This window comes from Leptinotarsa decemlineata, unplaced genomic scaffold (assembly GCF_025532065.1).
Source record: "Leptinotarsa decemlineata unplaced genomic scaffold, Ldec_3_MD MMD2_tig00000505_RagTag_RagTag, whole genome shotgun sequence".
Classification (NCBI taxonomy): Eukaryota; Metazoa; Arthropoda; class Insecta; order Coleoptera; family Chrysomelidae; genus Leptinotarsa; species Leptinotarsa decemlineata.
In genome coordinates, this window is record NW_027412549.1 from 16,264,715 (window position 1) to 16,284,584 (window position 19,870).

At 35.6% G+C, this 19,870-nt stretch overlaps 1 protein-coding gene across 3 annotated transcripts in view; it reads right to left on the reverse strand.

The window, feature by feature from the left end:
- The window catches only part of Pde9 (Phosphodiesterase 9), a 470,530-nt gene that overhangs the window by 98,239 nt on the left and 352,421 nt on the right, over positions 1-19,870 (reverse strand). For all 3 annotated transcript variants that reach the window (XM_074174076.1, XM_074174077.1, XM_074174075.1), the window contains one exon: positions 2,627-2,733. In XM_074174076.1, coding sequence (XP_074030177.1) covers positions 2,627-2,733 — 107 coding nt within the window. The remainder of the gene's footprint in view (positions 1-2,626; positions 2,734-19,870) is intronic.

Consider the following 19,870-nt stretch of genomic DNA (forward strand, 5'->3'; position numbering starts at 1 on the left):
TATTTCTTATTTTTTCTGAACCGTTTGTAGAACTTACTTTGAATATTTAAGTTTTAATCGTTCAATGTTATTATTCATCCTGTATGTATAAAAATCTCATCTGACACGAGAAAGTTGTCGAGTAAAAAACGTCAAGTTGAAAGAAAGAGATTAATATTGAAATTCTCTTTTGAAATTTGTTTGAATTAGGAATAATCGAATTTGAATATATACATAAAGATATACATTATACATTGTTATGTGTATAAAGGTGCCCTGTTGAATAAAATTATTTGCTAGTAAAACTATTTACAGTGGTTTATTGATATATACTGCAAATTGGTCTCTCAGTAACCTATTCAAACTAAGTAATCTCAACAATCGGAGAGCTGGAATCCTTTTCGGCGGCGGACGCTCTTGGCTGTGCCGTGCCGGGCTAGTGGGCGGTTGTCCATTCATTTCAATTGATCCATTCCTATCCGTATTTTGACGGGACGGGCTGTGCTGTGCTGTGCCGAACAAGTGGGCGACAAGCTTGATTAAGATGCAAAATTCCTACCTTGACACCCGCGACATATGAGGGTTTTTGCACGTCAGCTACACCTGACGATGCCTTAGATTCAGCCGTGCAGGGCTATTTTGCCTCTGTTTTCGGTGAATCATCATCTGAGCGCAAACGTTTGCTAACCTGCTCATGGTGGTTTGTTCCTCCATCTTAGATAGATTCTGCGTACGCCGCTCAAGAATTTGGTGCAAGGCGGTTTCATAAGGTACTTCGCTCTTGAGGAGACTCAGCCGTTTCCTGGCTGCACCACTAAACCTTTTTTTTTTAACGTTCAGTCATTGTATCAGGAGTTGGGAAGTTGAAAAGCTCTCGCTCCTGCGACATCCGTCTCCTCTGTACATTCGCTCCTGCTCTAAATTTACACGGAGGTCAGTTGGAGTCATACGCTCGATATCCGTCTCCTCTGTAGATTAGCTCCTGCTCTAAACTTACAGGAAGGTCAGTTGGAGTCGTAAGCTCGACATCCATCTCCTCAGTAGACTCAGCGATAGCAAGAATTTTAAGTTTACTCTGTCCATAAAAGTCCCACGAGTAGCTAGGGAAATAAGGTCAATCACGGCAGAGCCCCGCATTACCGTGACAAGGCGATGCTACGACGAGAGGGTGCCCGGTATTTCGAAGGTTCCGTAGAACAGCTGATAGGCTCAGTGTCATTCATCCTCTTGCCACGGATACACACACCATAGGATTAAGCCATCGTTAGAATGCCTTTCAGTTAGGGAATAACAGAACCACAAGTGACTCTGTCCTTCCTTATCGAGAGGGGCTACTTGGAAGCAAGCATCCGATGGCTGGTTTGCTAAACCCTCACAACACCCACATAGAACTAATTATATTATCGATATTGAATTAGCTTCGAATAATTTTTCATTTTTCAGTTTGTGTTGCTATAAATCGTGTTTTTTTAGTTTTTTTAAAGTGCTATTTATTATCTAATGCATGAGCATTGCTCATGCATTCATAACTGGTAACAAATCATGGGTATATGGTTGTGATATCGAAACCAAAGTCCAATTGTACCAATGGAGGAGCTCAGGACAGCAACCACCAAAAAAGCACGCCAAATTCAATCGAAAGTCAAGATTCTATTCACTGTTTCCTTCGATCACCGTGGCGTTGTGAATCAGGAGTTCTTGCGGAGTGCGGAGCCAACTTCGTTCATTTATCATAGGCGTGCACTCATATAAAAATGAAATTAAACGATATTATAGAATATTTTGTGACAAGTAACTTCCATAGGTTCTTCAAGAGGCCAACTCTTGAAGCATGCGCTCCACACATGAGTTGTATTATTCTACTATGGTCATATGGTCAATAAGGAGTATTATCTTGAAGTTCATAAACTACACTTCACGATTTGATCTCCATAGACTTTATTTGAAACATGTCGTGATATATTTTCCAAATGAAGTTTGTGAAATGTAGTTTTAGAAATTAATATGGATCTTCACCAAGTAACGGCCGAATCAATCAGGGAATATTATCTTTAAGTTATGCGTCGTTTGCGAGAAGCATTACAAAAAAAAGTCTGGTGTTGTAAAATAACAATTGATGGCTTCTGCCTCGCAATAATACACATGCTCACTCGTTATCGCTTTTTCGTACTTTTTTGACCAAAAACAACACCGTAAACATGCCTCAGTTGCCGTATTTACCAGATTTGCCCCCCAGCGACATTTTCCGGTTCCCAAGACTGAAGAGACCCTTGGAAGGACGGCTTTTCGCGACGATTGAGGAGACAAAAACCGAATAGGAACTACTCCAAGGATTGGAAAAAATGTTGGCATGAGTCTATTATATTTTAGGGTGCCTACTCCGAAGGAAATGAAATAGAAATTGATGAATGAGTAAATATTTTTAGAGCAAAATGAAAATTCACCTTTTTTTTCAACAGAACGCATGTATTGTTTAATAAAAATGAATAATTATATTCCCGCTCTGACTTTGAACAATATCAGAAAAATTGAAACATCATCAAAATGTATGTGAAGGCTTTTAAAAATTATCTGATTTACGTATTTCAGCAGTCAACTGTATTTGCTATCATACCGAAATCGCATATGGAATAATCAAGATGTTTACCTGGGAATTCGAGGGAAGGTCAGCGCTGATGTTGAGAAGTTGGCCTTCAGTGTTGTACAACTTCAGAATATCCCGAGGTCCTGCTTCTGCGGCTGATCTGAACAAGTCTGCGAACAAATTAATCGTTACTCAAACATTCAGGCCATCTTCGCATGCTGGTTGGAGGTAATTAAGAACATTGCAGAGCTTCAACGACTATACGGTTAACAAGATTTATGAAAGGTTCCTATGAAATGGTAATATCAAACTGATTCATCCACTGATCGAAGTTGGAACTTATTCAACTCAACTGTTATTCAGGCGATTGTTAAACAATTGAATTTGTATCATTCTGACGTCTGAAAGTACAAAAGCTTCCTTTGTAATTCGTTTTGTGGATGTGTGAATATATAATGTGACGTTACTAGATATGCTCAACTGTCGAATTTGTTTTGTTCCCGAAATGTACAAGTTGGTGTTGATTCTTGAGAACAAAATCAGAAAATGTTTTGAAAAAAAAATCATAAATAAAATAGGATTGTATAGGAAAGTAAGCTTCCACGGCTGGAATCGATGTTTTGGTTGGTTCGCGGGTTTTGCCTAGTTCTTCTTCAGTTACAATCTCCAAACATTTAAATAATACACAGTGTGATCCTCTAAAAAAATGAAAATACCCATATAACAAATATGTTTTTGAAACAATTGGAATTATTCTTTTTTCATTAAGTAGACATTAGGTGAGTCATCTAGAACATCAACATTCTTGAATATATCTTCATTTTCAGGAGTACGTTTTATGTTTATTTGAAGGTGGTTGACCATGTTTCGTGACGCAATTCATTGGTTTGGTCTTCTATTGTCTAATATGATATAATTTGATTTGAAATCCCTGAAAGAATCTATCAAAAATTTAAAAAATTACCAATAATAAAACCACTGCAAGAAAAAACATCATCTTTTGTGGAGAATTCAAGGCATTTCGTCAAATTATTGGGGGCAATCGAACTCAAAGAGCAGGATCAACTGATCAGTTTCGACGCGGAAAGCCTCTACACCAACGATGCTGTCGAAGAAGCACTTCAAATCATACAGATGAAGCTATCCGAAGATGGAGACCTGAAAGATGAAACAAACTTACCGAATTGCTAGAATGTTGTGTACGAAATTGTTAGTTCCAACTGAAGGACGAATTCTTTACACAAGATGAGGGACTACCAATGAGATCGACACTTTCACTGGTTTCAGCCAACGTAAATATGTATTGGTTTGAAACTCTGGCCATTGAAGAAGCCCACAAGAAACCCCGAGTCTCATTGGGATACGTGGACGACACCCTCATGATATGGAACCATGGAAATGAAAAACTAGACACCTCTCTGAAGCACATTAACAACGTAAGTACTTCCAGCACTTTCACAATGAAAAGGAAGTCCATGACGAATTACCATTCTTAGACGTATTGTGAAGAGGACCGACACTAAATGGAAAACATTTGTATATCGAAAACCCAATCACGCGGGACAGTATCTGAACCAGAAATCCAACCACCATCAATCGACTGAGAGAGGAATCATCAAGACTCTACTAGACTGTGCTTTTGGGCTGTGTAATACAAAGGAAGGTTTCGAAAAGGAACTAGGCATCATAAAAAATGACCCACAACGGAATGGTTACTTCAGAGTGATGGTAGAACAGGCTTTAGCTAGAAGACAGCAAGAACTCCACAAGGAAGGACAGCCTACACAACCAGTACTTCTACTTCCCTACATCAGAGGATTATCGGAACGGATACGAAGGAAGATACATCAGGACCTGCTTCAGATCTGGGAACACTATCCATAGCAGCCCCACGAAAAGCAGGCCATCAAACGCGGACTGCAATTTCAAGAATTTCATTTACTAGATACCCTGCCAGTGCCGAGAATCATACATCAGTGAAACTAAGAGGCCGTTGGAAGTTCGCATTGTTGAGCACAAGAAACACACACAGCGAGAAGAAACCCGCAAATCAGGAATAGCAGAGCATGTTTGGAGTTATCAACATAACATCAATTGGTCTCAAGCTGAAATCATTCATAAGGAGGAACACTGGTTTAGGAGAAAATTCAAAGAAGCCGCATATATGTAGGCAATGCATGTTGGCCAACTAGCATAGAGATACGCAACATATGAAAACCTATAATCAAGCAAAACACGACCAACTGCCGCCAAATGGTCAGCTCCCGCTGAAGCCTATGAAGCGCTGAGGGGAAAGAGGGGATAGGAGAAATCCAGTTATCACCCGAAGACGATTGCAGATACTGATAATCGAAACGTCGTGAAGTAACTTGACTGGAATCTTATGATTTTTGAATTTCATTTCTTCTCAATAATTTTTAATTTTCATCTCTTCAGCTAACTTTTTAATTTTCATAGATTCTTTCAAAGATTTCAAATAAATTCATATCATATTAGACAATGGAAGTCCTAACTAATGAAATGCAACTTTTATTGTTTTTCAATGTCAAATATCGAAAAAAATTGTTATCTGACTACACCATTGAATTCACGTAGTTTTGAAATGATTCATGTCGAAATTACGTTGGAGTGTGTTCTTAATTAACCCTCCTTAGGGACAAGGTCCCTAAGGACAAGGTCCCTAAGGACCTGTAAAAAAATATTCTGAGGTCACATATGTGATGGAGATGCAGGTGTCTTAAAAGTGTGCTTATATGAGTATATGTATGTAGCTCATGGTTGTATGAAGTGCCTGAATGATATAGATAGGTCAGACGCGTAAAATATGAGTGATATGGCCAAAAAAGAAAATTGATTTCGATTCAGGTAAAATATTCCTAGGTAGTTAAACGAATAACAATAATATTACAAAAATCGTATTTGCATTCTATGTTAATACTGTATTGATGTAGATTGTTCATCTGATGCTTGGCAAGTGAATTTTGTAATTGACATCAAACGATCATGAGATTGAACAAATTTGAATATTTTTTTTAGAAAGCCACAATTTATTCACCAATAGAATACATAAATAAATTATGGAACTGTGGTCTTATCTAGAATTTTAGTCGGTGAGGGTACTTCGACGACCTGAGGCCCCACATGGCGGACAAGTAGGCATTCAGCACTTTCCTGTGTCCTCGGATGGCCTCCAAGATTTGTTTGCCTAATTGCTCTTGGTCCTGTTTCCTCTCGTCACTCAGTTTATAACTCTCTTTTTTGGTTTGGAAGATATCACCTTCTACCTTCTTAGCCCTCTTTTCTCTCTTTCTAGCGAAATATTCATCATTGTTTTCAGCTGGAATCTCAACTTTGCTTACATCTACTTTACATTACATCTACTTCAGTAGATGTGAGCAAAGATACGAGCAACTCATGCTCCAATAGAATATTGGAGCATGAGTTGCTCGTTTCTTTAGAGACTCAGTGTTGGACAAAATTATCGCTACGAATGCGTCAAACTCTTTCAGTCAATGGTTTCCATTGCTTCTGCTTGGTATAATTTTTTTATTCCATATAGCGGCTACCTTGGCCTTGCGATTCGTTTCGCGTATGATAATTTGAGCAATATATTCGGTGATCAGAGAACGAAACATTGAAAGCGGATCATGAATCATCTTCTTCGATTGGTTTGTTTTGCTCATGATCGATAATGTTATGAGCACGTATACGACTGCTCGGTGGGGGATCTTTGTACCATTTCGTACCATTTTTTAAAATAAAGTGTGCTGCATTAGTGTTAGCCTGAGGAAAAGCAGAAATGGCTGCAGTTGATTGACATCGATTTCTATCTTTCCTTCAACTTCAATACCGAACACATTCCTATCATATTTGTAAGAGAAGTGTCATCATCGCCGTCATCAAAAGGGTCGCCATTGTCCCTCATTTCAGCTTCCATATAAGCCTGATATTTTACATCGTTGATAAATTTTTCCTCCTCAGTCAAACGCTGGTAGCGTGTATTAGATTGCAGACTTGTTGGTCTGTTCCAAAAAGTAACCTCACTTGTGCTCGACTAGCCGGGTACCAATCAATTCTCTTTTTCGTCTGACCTTTTCGTCCTCACCACAGTTACATGGAGTTCTGTAAACTCCTGCTGATTTGAGTGGATCTCTTCTGTCTTTTGCTGATTTCAGATACTCCGATATTTTCTTCGTTGATTTGAAAACGGTATTATTTTCTTCCCTCTCAATTTAAATATTATGTTGGGTTCACTTGGATTCAGATAATTAAAGAAAACGTTGATATCATCTGGGTTACTGTCCCAGATAGCGAATACATCATCTACATATAACATGAATTATTGTATATATATTGACTTCCGATACAGATATCACAAAACGAAATATTTTCTCAATCATTTGAAGGTGGTTGATAATGCATTGTGATGCATTTTATTAGTTCATTAGTTCCATTAGTTTCAGGGATTTCAAATCAATTCACATCATATTAGACAATGGAAGTCCGAACTAATGAAATTTTCTCAATCACCTTTGAAGCAAAATTATATATCGCATCTACTGAAAAATCTCGTGGTTTCCGCCACAGCAGCAGTCAATGAAAATCCTGGATTTCTCCTTTAATCTGCGCTCGTGGAGAAATTCCAGAGAGCGTTTTATATCGACCTGTAATAACAGTCTGGAAGGAAATAGAAAATATTACATTATGTGAAATGAGTGCACTTCCTTTGTAGAACATTTTCAAAGAGGGATGAGAATGAAATGAATGAGGTAAGATTATTATTCATCTCTTTATGTCGTGCAGCATCGACGGAAACCCCTATATTTTTCCGGAGATATATTCAGTTAGAGGTAGGTTGGTAAATTCAGAGTGATGTCTGTTCGACCTTACACTGTAACACACGAGGGTTTATTGTGGCTTACATATATTTCAATTCTACCTCTAGGTACGTCCTGATGATACTAACTTTGTGAGCGAATCACGCGTCAAGAGACAGCTTTTTTGTTCTGGTGAGAGAACAGAGTTTTTAAGAGATCCGTTTTATGTCAAAGATTTTCAATTATATTCACAGAGTCTTCTGAGTTAGCCGTTGAAAGTGAGAGTCCGCCAAACGCTGAAAACCTGATGTGGTCTGTGTGAGAAAGAGACAAATATACGAAGGTATTCCAAAAACACTTTATTGTGAGATTTTCACTAAATTGTTTTACAAAAACGCAACACGTGTTTCGCCATACAATGGCTTCATCTGGCGTGTCTTTGTCATTGAAAGACACGCCAGATGAAGCCATTGTATGGCGAAACACGTGTTGCGTTTTTGTAAAACAATTTAGTGAAAATCTCACAATAAAGTGTTTTTGGAATACGTTAGTTATGGATTTTCATCAAGTATCGGCCGATTCCATCATATAAATATACGAAGAATTCAATCCTTGCCTCAATGGATTATTTGATTACATTCTAAACTAGTCTTCCTCAAAGTGGGCGATAACGCCCCCTTGTTGGTGCTGGAGACCTATAGGGGAGCAGTAAAGGGCACAGAGAAGATTCGGGGGCGTTGAAGCGGTTTAGGGGGGCGAAGGCTGATTGAAAAATGTTTTTTTTGCTCTCAATCCAAACTCTACCGCTCCTTTACGCTCAACGCGCGTTTCCTCGTGTATCGCCATCTAGGGGACTACACCGTAACTATTTTCTGTCCCATAATTGTCAAACTGTACAATAGATGGCGGTAAGCTTCAATACGAAGCGAGGAGTTTCTAGTCTCCGTTCTCGAAAGTACTAGGCCCGCCCACTGCCTCATATAAAAGCGCGCGCGCCGTCCAGCCAGTAATGTCATTCGACGATATGACGAAACAAGTGAATTTAGTTAGCGACTAGCTAGGTGAAGTGCTGTATGTGCAGTGGTGAATACTATGAGTGGTGTCATTAGCAAATTTTCAATACTCGATTCTTTACATCGGCATTTTTGAAGACAAAATTCTGTTGGAAGCAAAAAAGAAGAAACGGCAGTTCAGCGCGGAATATATAAAATATGGATTCATTGAAAATCCCACAAATCCATCTTCGCCTATGTGCCTTCTTTGTCAAAAAACATTTTTGAATGAAGCGATGAAACCCTCAAGGCTACAAAATCATTCGAATAAAATGCATTCAGATAAAAAAGGTAAAAGTGTGACTTATTTTAAAGAACTGGAAAAGAAACACTCAGCTCAGCCAACTGTGTCAAACATTTTTTCAGCGGCTTTTAAGCAAGACGACGACGGACTCCGAGCTTCCTACAATTGCTAATTGCTCAAACAGGCAAACCTCACGCTATTGGAGAGCATTCAATTTTATCGGCAATAAAAGAAATAATAACTACTTTGCTTCATAAACCAGCGGCAGATATTATCCGAAAAATTCCTTTGAGCAATAGTTCCGTGCAAAGACGAATTGATGAGATGGCTTAATACATTGCAGAGTCATTGTGCAATCATCTGAAGACTTCTAAATTCCCAATTCAGTTAGATGAATCCACTTTACCATCCAAAGAAGCATTGTTGTTGTCATACGTAAGCTTTATTGAAAATGACAAAATATATCAAAAGCCACTATTTGCCAGGAATTTAGAGACGGATACAAAAGGAGAAACCATATATAATACACTGGAAAAAAATTGTGATGAGGAAGAAATTCCACTGAAGAATATTATATCAGCTGCTACGGATGGCGCTCTGACTATGACAGGACGTCACAAAAGCTTCATAGCGTACTTAAAAAATGAAATTCCAGATTTTCTTGCTGTACATTGCGTCATTCATAGACAACATTTGGTTGCGAAAAATTTGAGTGAGTGTCTCTCTCAATAACTGCAATATATCATCAAAGCAGTCAATGAAATCCGAAACAGCTCTTTAAATGATAGATTATTTAATCAGCTGATGATGAAGATTTCAACCGGTTGCTAGTTTACACAGAAGTGCGTTGGTTATCAAGAGGTAACTGTCTGTCTCGATTTCACAATCTATTCGACTCTGTAATAGAATTCTTGGAAAAACAAAGACAAAGACACTTCAAAGAATGATATTACGTACTTGACAGACCTGTATAAATTATTTAATGATGTCAATCTCTAACTTCAAGGTGACGACTTGAATTTGATTAAAACAAAAAATGTCATTGCTGCTTCTGTAGCCAAATTGGTCGTACACAAGAATAATATCGGCAGTCGCAATTTCCCTAATTTGTCAGCAGTATCCTTCAACAACGACGACTTACTTGTTTACTGCCAACATTTGGAGAAACCCACAGTGATTTTGCAGAACGATTCCAGGACATTTTAAAATTGGAAGTACCAGACTGGAAGTTGGATCCTTTTTTTAAATGTCAACACAGCAGGATCATCCCAGCTGGAAGAAGAACTTATAGAACTGATAACGAACGAGGAAATAAAAATAACATTCAAAAATGGATACCACGAATTTTGGCTACAAAAACCAATCCCGCAATTGTACCCTGGATTGTGGTTCAATGATATTTGATAGCATTCTCATCATCGTATTTGTGTGAACGTGGATATAGTGCTGTGGCAACGTTGCTAACTAAAAAGAGAATTCGGTTGTAGATTACCGAACGCGGTGACTTACCGCTTAAAATTCAAATTGAAATGTTTGTTTTAATAATATGAATAAAAGTTTTCCTAATATCACAATATGGTGTTTTACATCACCCTCATCAGAAAGTCCTATTTTCAAATGACACACATAATTTAATTATTAAAATAATGACAGCGAATGTGATTCTTGAGATGTAGTAAAGTGAAAAAATATAGGGAGTGCTAGAAAATAATCAATTCTCGAAATGGGCGGTAGATAATACTATATTATATACCTAGGGTGAGAAGTGAGTTATTATTTACCGAGCATTTTTATATCCTGAGGCGCTTAGCGCCGAAGGATATAATGTGCGGGGTAAATAACAGCTTTCTCAGCCAAGGTTAATATAGAATTTTTTTTCACTACTTACATTGATATATTAAAAATTTTAATTTTGGCATTAATGATTTTCAAACAATTTGTTGAATATATCGGAATATCAAGTAGAGTGGAGCGTGTTTCTAATCAGACTGGCTTTATTTATGTAAAAATTTGGCATGTGTCAAATTTTGATATGAATCTAGGAAATATCTCATTGCATTTTTGATATATTTCAATGTTCTACTTCTCTCATCGCTTTTGTATGTTCAGAACTTATAATTTATCAATTATGCATTATAGTGAGAAAAAAATTTACTTGGTTATATGATAACCCAAGGCAGCTATGAATTGTTGCATGAAAAATTGAAACGGTACAGTTTCCATGTTGAATACGCGATGTCGATGATAAGCGCGCAACATCTACTTATACCATGAAAACGTTTGCCGGCGTTTCCATGACAACCAAACACTACAATGATTATTATTGCTGTCAGTTTGCCAAATGCGGTTTTAATTCAAATTTAGATGTCATTTTGAAGAAGTTAAAAGATCTATATAAAACGTCAATATAATTAATTGATGAATGGGTGAAAATTCAAGTGACGATGATTTAGAGATGATGTGTACCCCGCCTGAAGTTAAAACTATAGAATTGTTCTCATTATTTACCTAGGTGTTTTTTTATTATCATTATTTACCAAGGGTGACAAATATTAATTCTCGTTAGGGGAATGGAGTAAATAATAGCAATTTCTCAGGTTAGTAGTGAAAAAAATGAGTTTGAGAACCTCTGGTCTAGGAACACAACAGCCCACGACATGGAACATTTCGATGTGGCATACTTCGATTCTCGAGCCAAACATGTTCATTCTCTGAAAGTTTTCACTCGAAACGCTTGTCACATCCAAGAACATGAATACGATTGTTGCGGCTTTTCCTGGGTAGGTAAACAAGTGACAACTTTCAAGATAACATTACTGTTGAATCTATAAATGTGTACATGAAAAAGTTATTGAGTTGAATGGATTACTGCTGACCTAGTTTCGAAACTGTTAGTGGCGGGAAATAAATTGAAATTCAAGTGTTCAGGCTATAATGTAAATAGATAATTGATTGGAGAGAAAACTTTTTAATCAATAAGTAATGAGGGTGAACTTTGATAAACCTTGAAAACTGATTTATCAAGAATCAAATGTTAACAACATCGATAAATGGAATATAGAAATATTCTATAAGCTTCTCAATTTAATAGCACACATGACAACGTTATAAGGAGACTGAAGTCACAATTTGAAATATTGAATCAACGTATTCAAAAAACACTCTATTGTGAGATTTTCACTAAACAATTTAACAAAAACGCAACACGTATTTATCGCCATACAATGGCTTCTTCGGGCGTCTTTACTCGTAAATTTGGAGAAGATGTGAGAAAATCAGATGCACATGATGATCTGGTGATTGGCAGAAGGAAGGACTTCGACTTCAACTAGATCAGCATTGAAGTCTCCAGTTACGAATTGGCAGTGAAAATTATTTTGTTGTTGTGACCTAGTGCATTACCCAAAGTTTTCCAAAATGAAGTTGAAATATTGCAATTTGAAAGATTTTACCATAGTTACAGTAATTGTTGATTAATATACAGTGTGACCCATTTTTAATGGAAACACCCCCCTAAAATTTTAAGTTGTAAATCGATTATAATATTTTTTTTCAAATGTCAAGTACTAAAAGGTTTACCTTGGGACAAAATTTGAAATGTTTATTGAAGTTTCAGGGCATACTACGATATTTTTTCTTAGTCGAAAATCGGGATTTTTTATTAGCGATTTTTTTATTGAAAAAATCACTACGACACTGGATTCAGAGTGCCTCTAAATAGGTGTGACCAAAATTTCATGAAAAAATGTTCATAATTAACAAAGTTATGACAACTCAAAAATTCGAAAACTCACTCAGCTAACAGTCACAATATATCATTTTTTATGATTTCAACAATTAAGTGCCGCCAGATGAAAAAAAAACCAATATCTTGAATATTTTTAATGAAAATAACGGAATTACATTCACATAATTCAACTAAAAATGAAGCAAAAAATTTCAATAAACGCAACCAATAACTAATTATTGAAATGTTTCGATCCAGTGCAACAACTAATTCTAACTAACTCATATTCTAGTAGCCTCTACTAATCCACCACGTATTTCGATACATGTGTCGTAGCGCTTACGAATGTTTTTGATTACGTTCCTTAGTTCTTGTTAGCAGCAAATATGTTATTTACTATTTCTCAATGACCTCACAATTAATGTCGATAGGCATTTTTATCTCATCAATTTTGCTGATGACACAACATTTGGTATAGCTGAGTCATCTATGGAGGATATGATTTTATCGGTTGAACTCTGTATTAGTGAAATGACAAAATATTGTCATTCCAATAAACTGATGCTAAATGCACAGGAAACAAAAATTATATATTTCAATAAGAACAATTCGATCGATAGTGAAGTCCTACAGACACATAACTCCACTAAGTTTCTGGGTGTAATGATTGATAAATCACTCTCATGGTCTGAGCATATTGAAATTTTATCTAAAAAACTCTCGAAATCCTACTTCGCAATTCTGCAATTGAGGTATGAACTTCATGAGAATATACTTATCCAAGTTTATTATGCATTAGTATATTCTGCACTATCATTTCACATCACGTTATGGGGAAATGCTACAGAAATAAATAGGATATTTGTTACACAAAAACGAATTGTTAGATTGATGTTCAACATGAAGCCAGGGAAATTTTCAAGAGTAAAAAGATTATGACAGTTTGCAGAAACGGGTGTGCAGTCGGAGACAATCCCCGTGCTATTTCTTAACTTAGCCAGTCGTGCTAACCTTCAACCTCTATATATATATATATATATATATATATATATATATATATATATATATATATATATATATATATATAAATGTTGCTTGCACATTAAAAAGAATGAAAATGAGCTAATGAAAAACAATTGCCACCGTCAATATTGCACTAGAAATGCTTCAAATTTAATAATAACGACTCACAGAACAATCCGCATTTGAAAAATCGCCAACTTATGCTGGGGTAAAAATATATAATAAACTCCCTAATCTAATGGAAGCCTGTAATACTCTCGAATTAAAAAAATCACTGAAAGATTTCTTATTGGCTAAATCTTATTATACATTACAAGAATATTTCGCTGATTGAGTTTTTTGTGGATATCTGTGTGTAAATAATCTTATTCTTTCATATTTTAATTTTACATTTTTACACTCGTACATCTATATGTTTTTACATTTTTATTCATACATATATGTATATATATCTATATTTTACGGTCCTATGTTTATATGTATTAAATGTATATTTACATGTTTGTTTGTTTACATATTTATAAGTATAAGTTGACATGTTCGATACCATGTAGTTGGTCCATGAATGAATACATTTCTTTCTTTCTTTCTTTCTTTCTTCTTTCTATGAGGTGGGTAAGAAGTGACAGAATTTCATTTGAGGTTTCTTGGATCTAGTGATGTAATTGTGGTTAATATTTCTTTCTCGTCTACAGGATTAAGAAAGAAAGTTGTTGTAAGCATTTGCTTTTGATTCGTCACAAGTCAATAGTTCATTGTTTTCATTTTTGACGTCCTCAATCTTTGTTCTGTATTGTTTCCGTTAACTCTTTGCCACAATTTTTCAGTGAGTTCCTATTATTACCTATTTGTGTTTTATAATGATTATATTTTGCTAGTTTGATCAGTGAATTCAAATTTGTTTTATATTCATAATAAGTTCGCCTTCTGTCTGTATTAATGGGATCTTTTCTGTAGTCATCATATATTTGTTTTTTTTTTTCGATCACTGATTCAATAAGCTCTGCCGTGATCCAATCATTACTTCATCATTATTTTATTTACATCAATTTTCTGCGCTATAGTAATTTTAACAATGAGATGTTTGAGTGTTTCCTTTAATTTAGGTAGGAGTATTTCAGTGTTTGTCTTACCCAAATGATTGTTCCAATCGTGGGACTTCAAATCTTCTCTTAAGTTGTTAAAGTTCGTAATGTATTCTATTTTTGGTTCGTTATAACATTTTTTCTTTCCCAATATAAAGTTGATATTCTGAAATGTAATTCTCATATGTTAGTGCTGCCCAATTTCAGTAATAATTATATATATAGAATTGAAGGACCCTTGAGAACCCTCTCTTTAGTCTGATACCGTATTTGATTTCAAACTTTGTTTTACATATTCCATGTGGTTATGAGAGCTTTTACAGTAAACTTTCAATCCATGTAGCTCATTTATTCAAAGTTTCACTATGAGTACATTCGTAGAAGTATTCAAATAGTTTCAACCAAATCCGATGAACACATCACTTACCTACGTATGTTCCACAATTAACTCAATATTCATCATGTTTCATATTTCAAAATTAATTTTGAAACCCGGAAATAAAGGGAATTTCAATGTTGGAAACTTCAAACTTCGTCTAGGATAATTAGTAGAGATCACGAGGACATTTCTAACGATTTCAGTGGTCATTTCTGACAGATTAGAAGTCAGATTGCAAATTACCGATCAATTTCAGCAATGCAGTTCAGATTGAATGATAACATGATAATGGCTTTCCCGCATGTGCTGTATATTTAAAATCAAATCATAACAATGTAGCAGTGAATTTTGTGAGTGAACTTCCGAATTGTTCTCAAATGTCATACTCAATTATTCAATCGATGGAGCAAACATGTAGACTCAGAAAGTGTATAGTTTTGAATCACATCAATTGCAGTTCAACTACTCACTTTTCAAATTGAATTCAAATTGAGAAATAACAAAAATTGGTGATATTTTTGATACATATTCAAAACCAGTTTGATATTTCTGAATTGATATGAGTAGCTATTCAGTTTGGACTGTAGCATGTAGACTATAGACTGTATGTAGCATTACGATCACGGTGTTACTCCATGTAAGACACTCATCCACGTGGAGACCTAACAACTTGACTTGAGAGACAGTATTGATATTTTTATTGAAGTGATTGAAAATGATTTACCCATTTTTTGATTTCTGATAGTAACTCTTACATATTTTGGTAAAAGAACAGAGATAATTGCGGGTTTCTTCAGAAGACACAATGTGGAAATAGCATTCAGACCAGGGTATCTGATTTCCTTTTCAATGCCAAAAATAAATTGGACAAGTTGGATAAATCTGGAGTTTATAAGCTCAAATGTCCGGAGTGAACGATAGTGATAGATCAAAGAATGAGTATTCTAAAATCTTCGAGAAACTAGAAGGTACTGGCCTATGTTTTTTCACGAGCTTTGGATCACTTTTTTTTTAAATTGGTTCTACTTAGTGCTACGTTGTTTATAGTATGCTAGTGTAATGCGTATTATGTGATTCACTATTTTGTGATAGTAAAACATGTGATATTTTTGTAAGTAAATTTTGTGAAGATCAAGTCGTTTCTGGTGTAGTTTGTGAAATTACTATGGCTTTCCATCAACCAACGCCCGAGTCAATCAGAAAATTTTCAATTCATATTTTCATTTCTGAATATTCCTTTCCATGTCAAAATAACAAACCTAATTGAGAAATTTTTTTCTAAACATTGATCTCAAAGTCACTTCAATGTTATTCATTCAATCACGTTTTGCTAGACGGCCTCACATGTTCAATTTCACTGAGACATCGTTTCTCCTTCAAAAAAACCATCCGACTACCGTAATGACCGGCAAAAAATGTTACATTTGCCGTTTTTCATGATGTTCTCGGGATATTGTATCTCGTCATAAAGTGCCCCTTGTACATTAGGTTTCTCTAAATTGAGGTTGGTGCGACACAAGACGCAGAACAATGTAGGAAATATTCGCTTTCCGTGACATCGGAATGGGTCTGTGGTCACGGCAATTTCTGCGACAGTTGGCTGAATAATTATGCCGAGTATGTCGAGTCGGTTCTTGTTTTTCGGAAAATAAATTACCTTCATTTAAGAATATATCATGCATTTGATCAACACACTAGGATAGAAACTTCTTGAAAAGTGGAATATGCCGATCAATCGAACATCGAAAAACTGATTTTTTGCTTGTAGTTCATTACTTAAGTAACAAAAATATTTTTCGTTTTCATGGCCTTTGAAAAACGAATTCAATTTAAATTAATTTGAACTGTGACGTTTCATTCTGAGATCCATAATTTGATTTTTTCGAGTACGGTCTTGATGATAAATTGAAAGAATCTAATATATTCGCTAGTATCAAAATTTTCAAGTTTGCATTGATGTAATTGACAGATATAGAAAATTAACCAAGTACATTCGAAGTACAATTCGTATCTGTAAACTACAGGATCTTCCAATAGGGACTTCTGAACTTTGACAATTGATGACGGCCATTTTGTTGAAGCTACATCTGTAAATTTAGTTGTCATTTATTCAGTCTGTTCTGCCAAATCACAACGGACAATTATAGCATTCAACAATAAGTGCAATAGAGAACTATTTGCAATGTGGTGGATAAATGACAGACAGACATTTTTGTTGATCATTAAATCACCAATTCACATCGGGTTGACAGGTCATAAAACTTAAAAATACAATTGAAAAATAACATTGCAACAGTAATAATATGTCATATAGGACGACAACATAGAAGTGCAGATTAGCATTATAATGAATTGTAAATGTTTAAAGTACATGAGTTTTGACAGAATAAAAAGAGTTCATCAGCTCATCTCAGTTTATGTTGCAGAGAGAGAAAAATTCCTGAATGTTATAAAATGTATTCGTGATCAAAAACGACTTAAGACTATGTTTGAATCTGGCCAGGCTTGGTAAAATGTTGAAGTACTGCATACCAGCGTAGTCTGGTGATTTTTTATAACTAGAGTATTGTATAAATTGAAGTTACAAGACAACGATAAAAACAAAATAAATACAACAATAAAAATTAATTGGCGCTTCGGGGCGACTTCATTGATTCCAGTGGCGCATTTGCTTTTTCAGCTGCAGGTAAACCCGGAAAAACCTGCAGCACCACATCATCTGAAGATCTTGATCCAACAATGTCCTCTCTCTCATAAAACAAAATGTAGGGTGTCTCCAGAGGCTCCAATAAATTCAATGCATCGCCAGAACACTTCGAGACACGACTATCGTCAAACTTATACCAGTGCGTTTCTTCTTTGACCAAGGCGTAATAATGACCACATTCAACGCCAGAACCACAGTGAACAATGACTGCATGAATATTATAACAGTGGTCTGCTAGGTTGAAATGTTCATCTATTTCGAACCTTCCAAAGAGTTTCTTGCTTCCGTTAGAGGTTGAGTCTTGTTTGAAAATCATCAGTGTTATTATTAGATTGACTGGTGCCTCAGCTATACTTGTTTCCTTATAACAGTCAGTTATAAGGAATTAATTACTAGAGTATTTCACCTTTTGCAATCTTGATTGATTTTTTTGTCTTGTTTGGTAGCCATGAATGTCGCTATTAAGCTCAAAGTTATTTTTATTCTTGTGAACATATGTTAATAGTTTATATAACACCTGTGAAAGTTAATAATTGCATTGTTCGGAATACTTCTCGGCAGGACTCACGATAGTCTAGTCTGAACATAGCACAGATTATTCTTTTTTGTGTTCAGATATACCTGAAAAAGTCAGGTATCAATACATTTTTCGAAAGTCTACCTGCGAATGAACAGATTCAATAATGGCGAATTATTCAATTCAGTTTGATCGTTCATAAGATGTTGAGTTTTTGAATCTGTTTATTTCCATACTCTCCAACAAGTTAAGTTTCAAACCTTTTTTTTGGATATGGAGGGGTTTGTATTCATGATTAAATGGCATATGTTGAATTTATTTTTCCGTTTTGAAAACTATATTTGTGTTCCTTTATGCGGGTTTTGAACGTTTTTCCAGTTTGACCTATATGAAACATCGGACATGACCCACACGATAATTTATACACTTCTGATTTTTCTGAAACTGAACTTTCATCTTTGTTATGTTTAATGTGCATGCCCAAGTTGTTGTTGGTTTTGAACGCAGTAGTTACACCTTTGCTGTGCAGAAAATCTGAAATATTTGTAGTAGGTTGGCCTAAGTAGAGACAGTTTGAGACAGTTTTTCACAGCAGTATCAAACACACAATTTTTACTATATTTACTACTAATAAATGAAACTTCAACAATAATAATAATAATGATGGAGAATAAACAATGAAATATATTTCTCCCGGTTTCTCTTACACACACGCGACACCACTTCTGAACGTTTTTTGCGGAATTAATTAGTTCAATAGGAGTAACAGAAGCAAAACTTTTCATCACTGCGTTTCCTGGTCGGCCAACGGTTGGGTGCTTGGTTGGCTATCCAATTATTATCGAAATTTTCTGCCAAAATATTGGTGTAAATTGCGCTGTTGTGGAGCCAAGCCCCGTCTTACAGAAAATATATTTTCCTTAGCACCATTACTGACAATTCATCAACAAGGGGTTCAATATATTACCTTGAAATTTCTAAATACCTCTGAGATGTGAGAGTGCCATTATAAATGAACGGGCCGATAATTCTACCTCTGGAAACACCTGCCCACACACTAAATCCAAATCTTTTCCGACTTCTTTGCTCTACAATATAAGAATTGTAGCGGTTAAAAATGCTGGCACTGCTCAAAATACAATTTAACGAAAAATCACGCACTTGGTTACAACTTTCCTGGAACCACTGACAAAAAGCCATGAGGCATTTAAAATCTCCTGATCTGAGTTGATGAACTCTTCTGGTCCTAAATGGCTTGAATTTGTGTTTCTACAAAATCCTCCTAACGTGTTCTTGGTAGGCCTGTTGATATTTTCAAATTTTGCGTTGACGTTTCGGTGTTACTTTCAACAGCTCCTAAAACGATTATTTCTTTCAACTTCTTATCCCTATTTGATTCATATAATTTTGGCTTTTTCTTCTCAAACTGATCAATTAGGTTGTGTCGCAATCTTGCGAAAATGTCTCTAAAAGGTTATCTTTCTTCTGGAATACCTTCCGTAATACAAATTGCTTGCTGCTTCTGCATTTTCCCCGGTTTGTATAATACAGACTGTCGTATCCCATTTTTCACAATTCTCACACTTCACTGCGAATGTGTTAGAAAATTGAACAAAAATCCTCAATTGCTTGAATCAAAATTTGACAGTTACCAGTAAAGGTTTGCATTCTGTTTCATGGATGCATTGTCCAAAGCCTACTTGATCAAAGTATACGTTTGAAAGTCTATAAGAAAAAAATCGAAAAGCTCTGTATT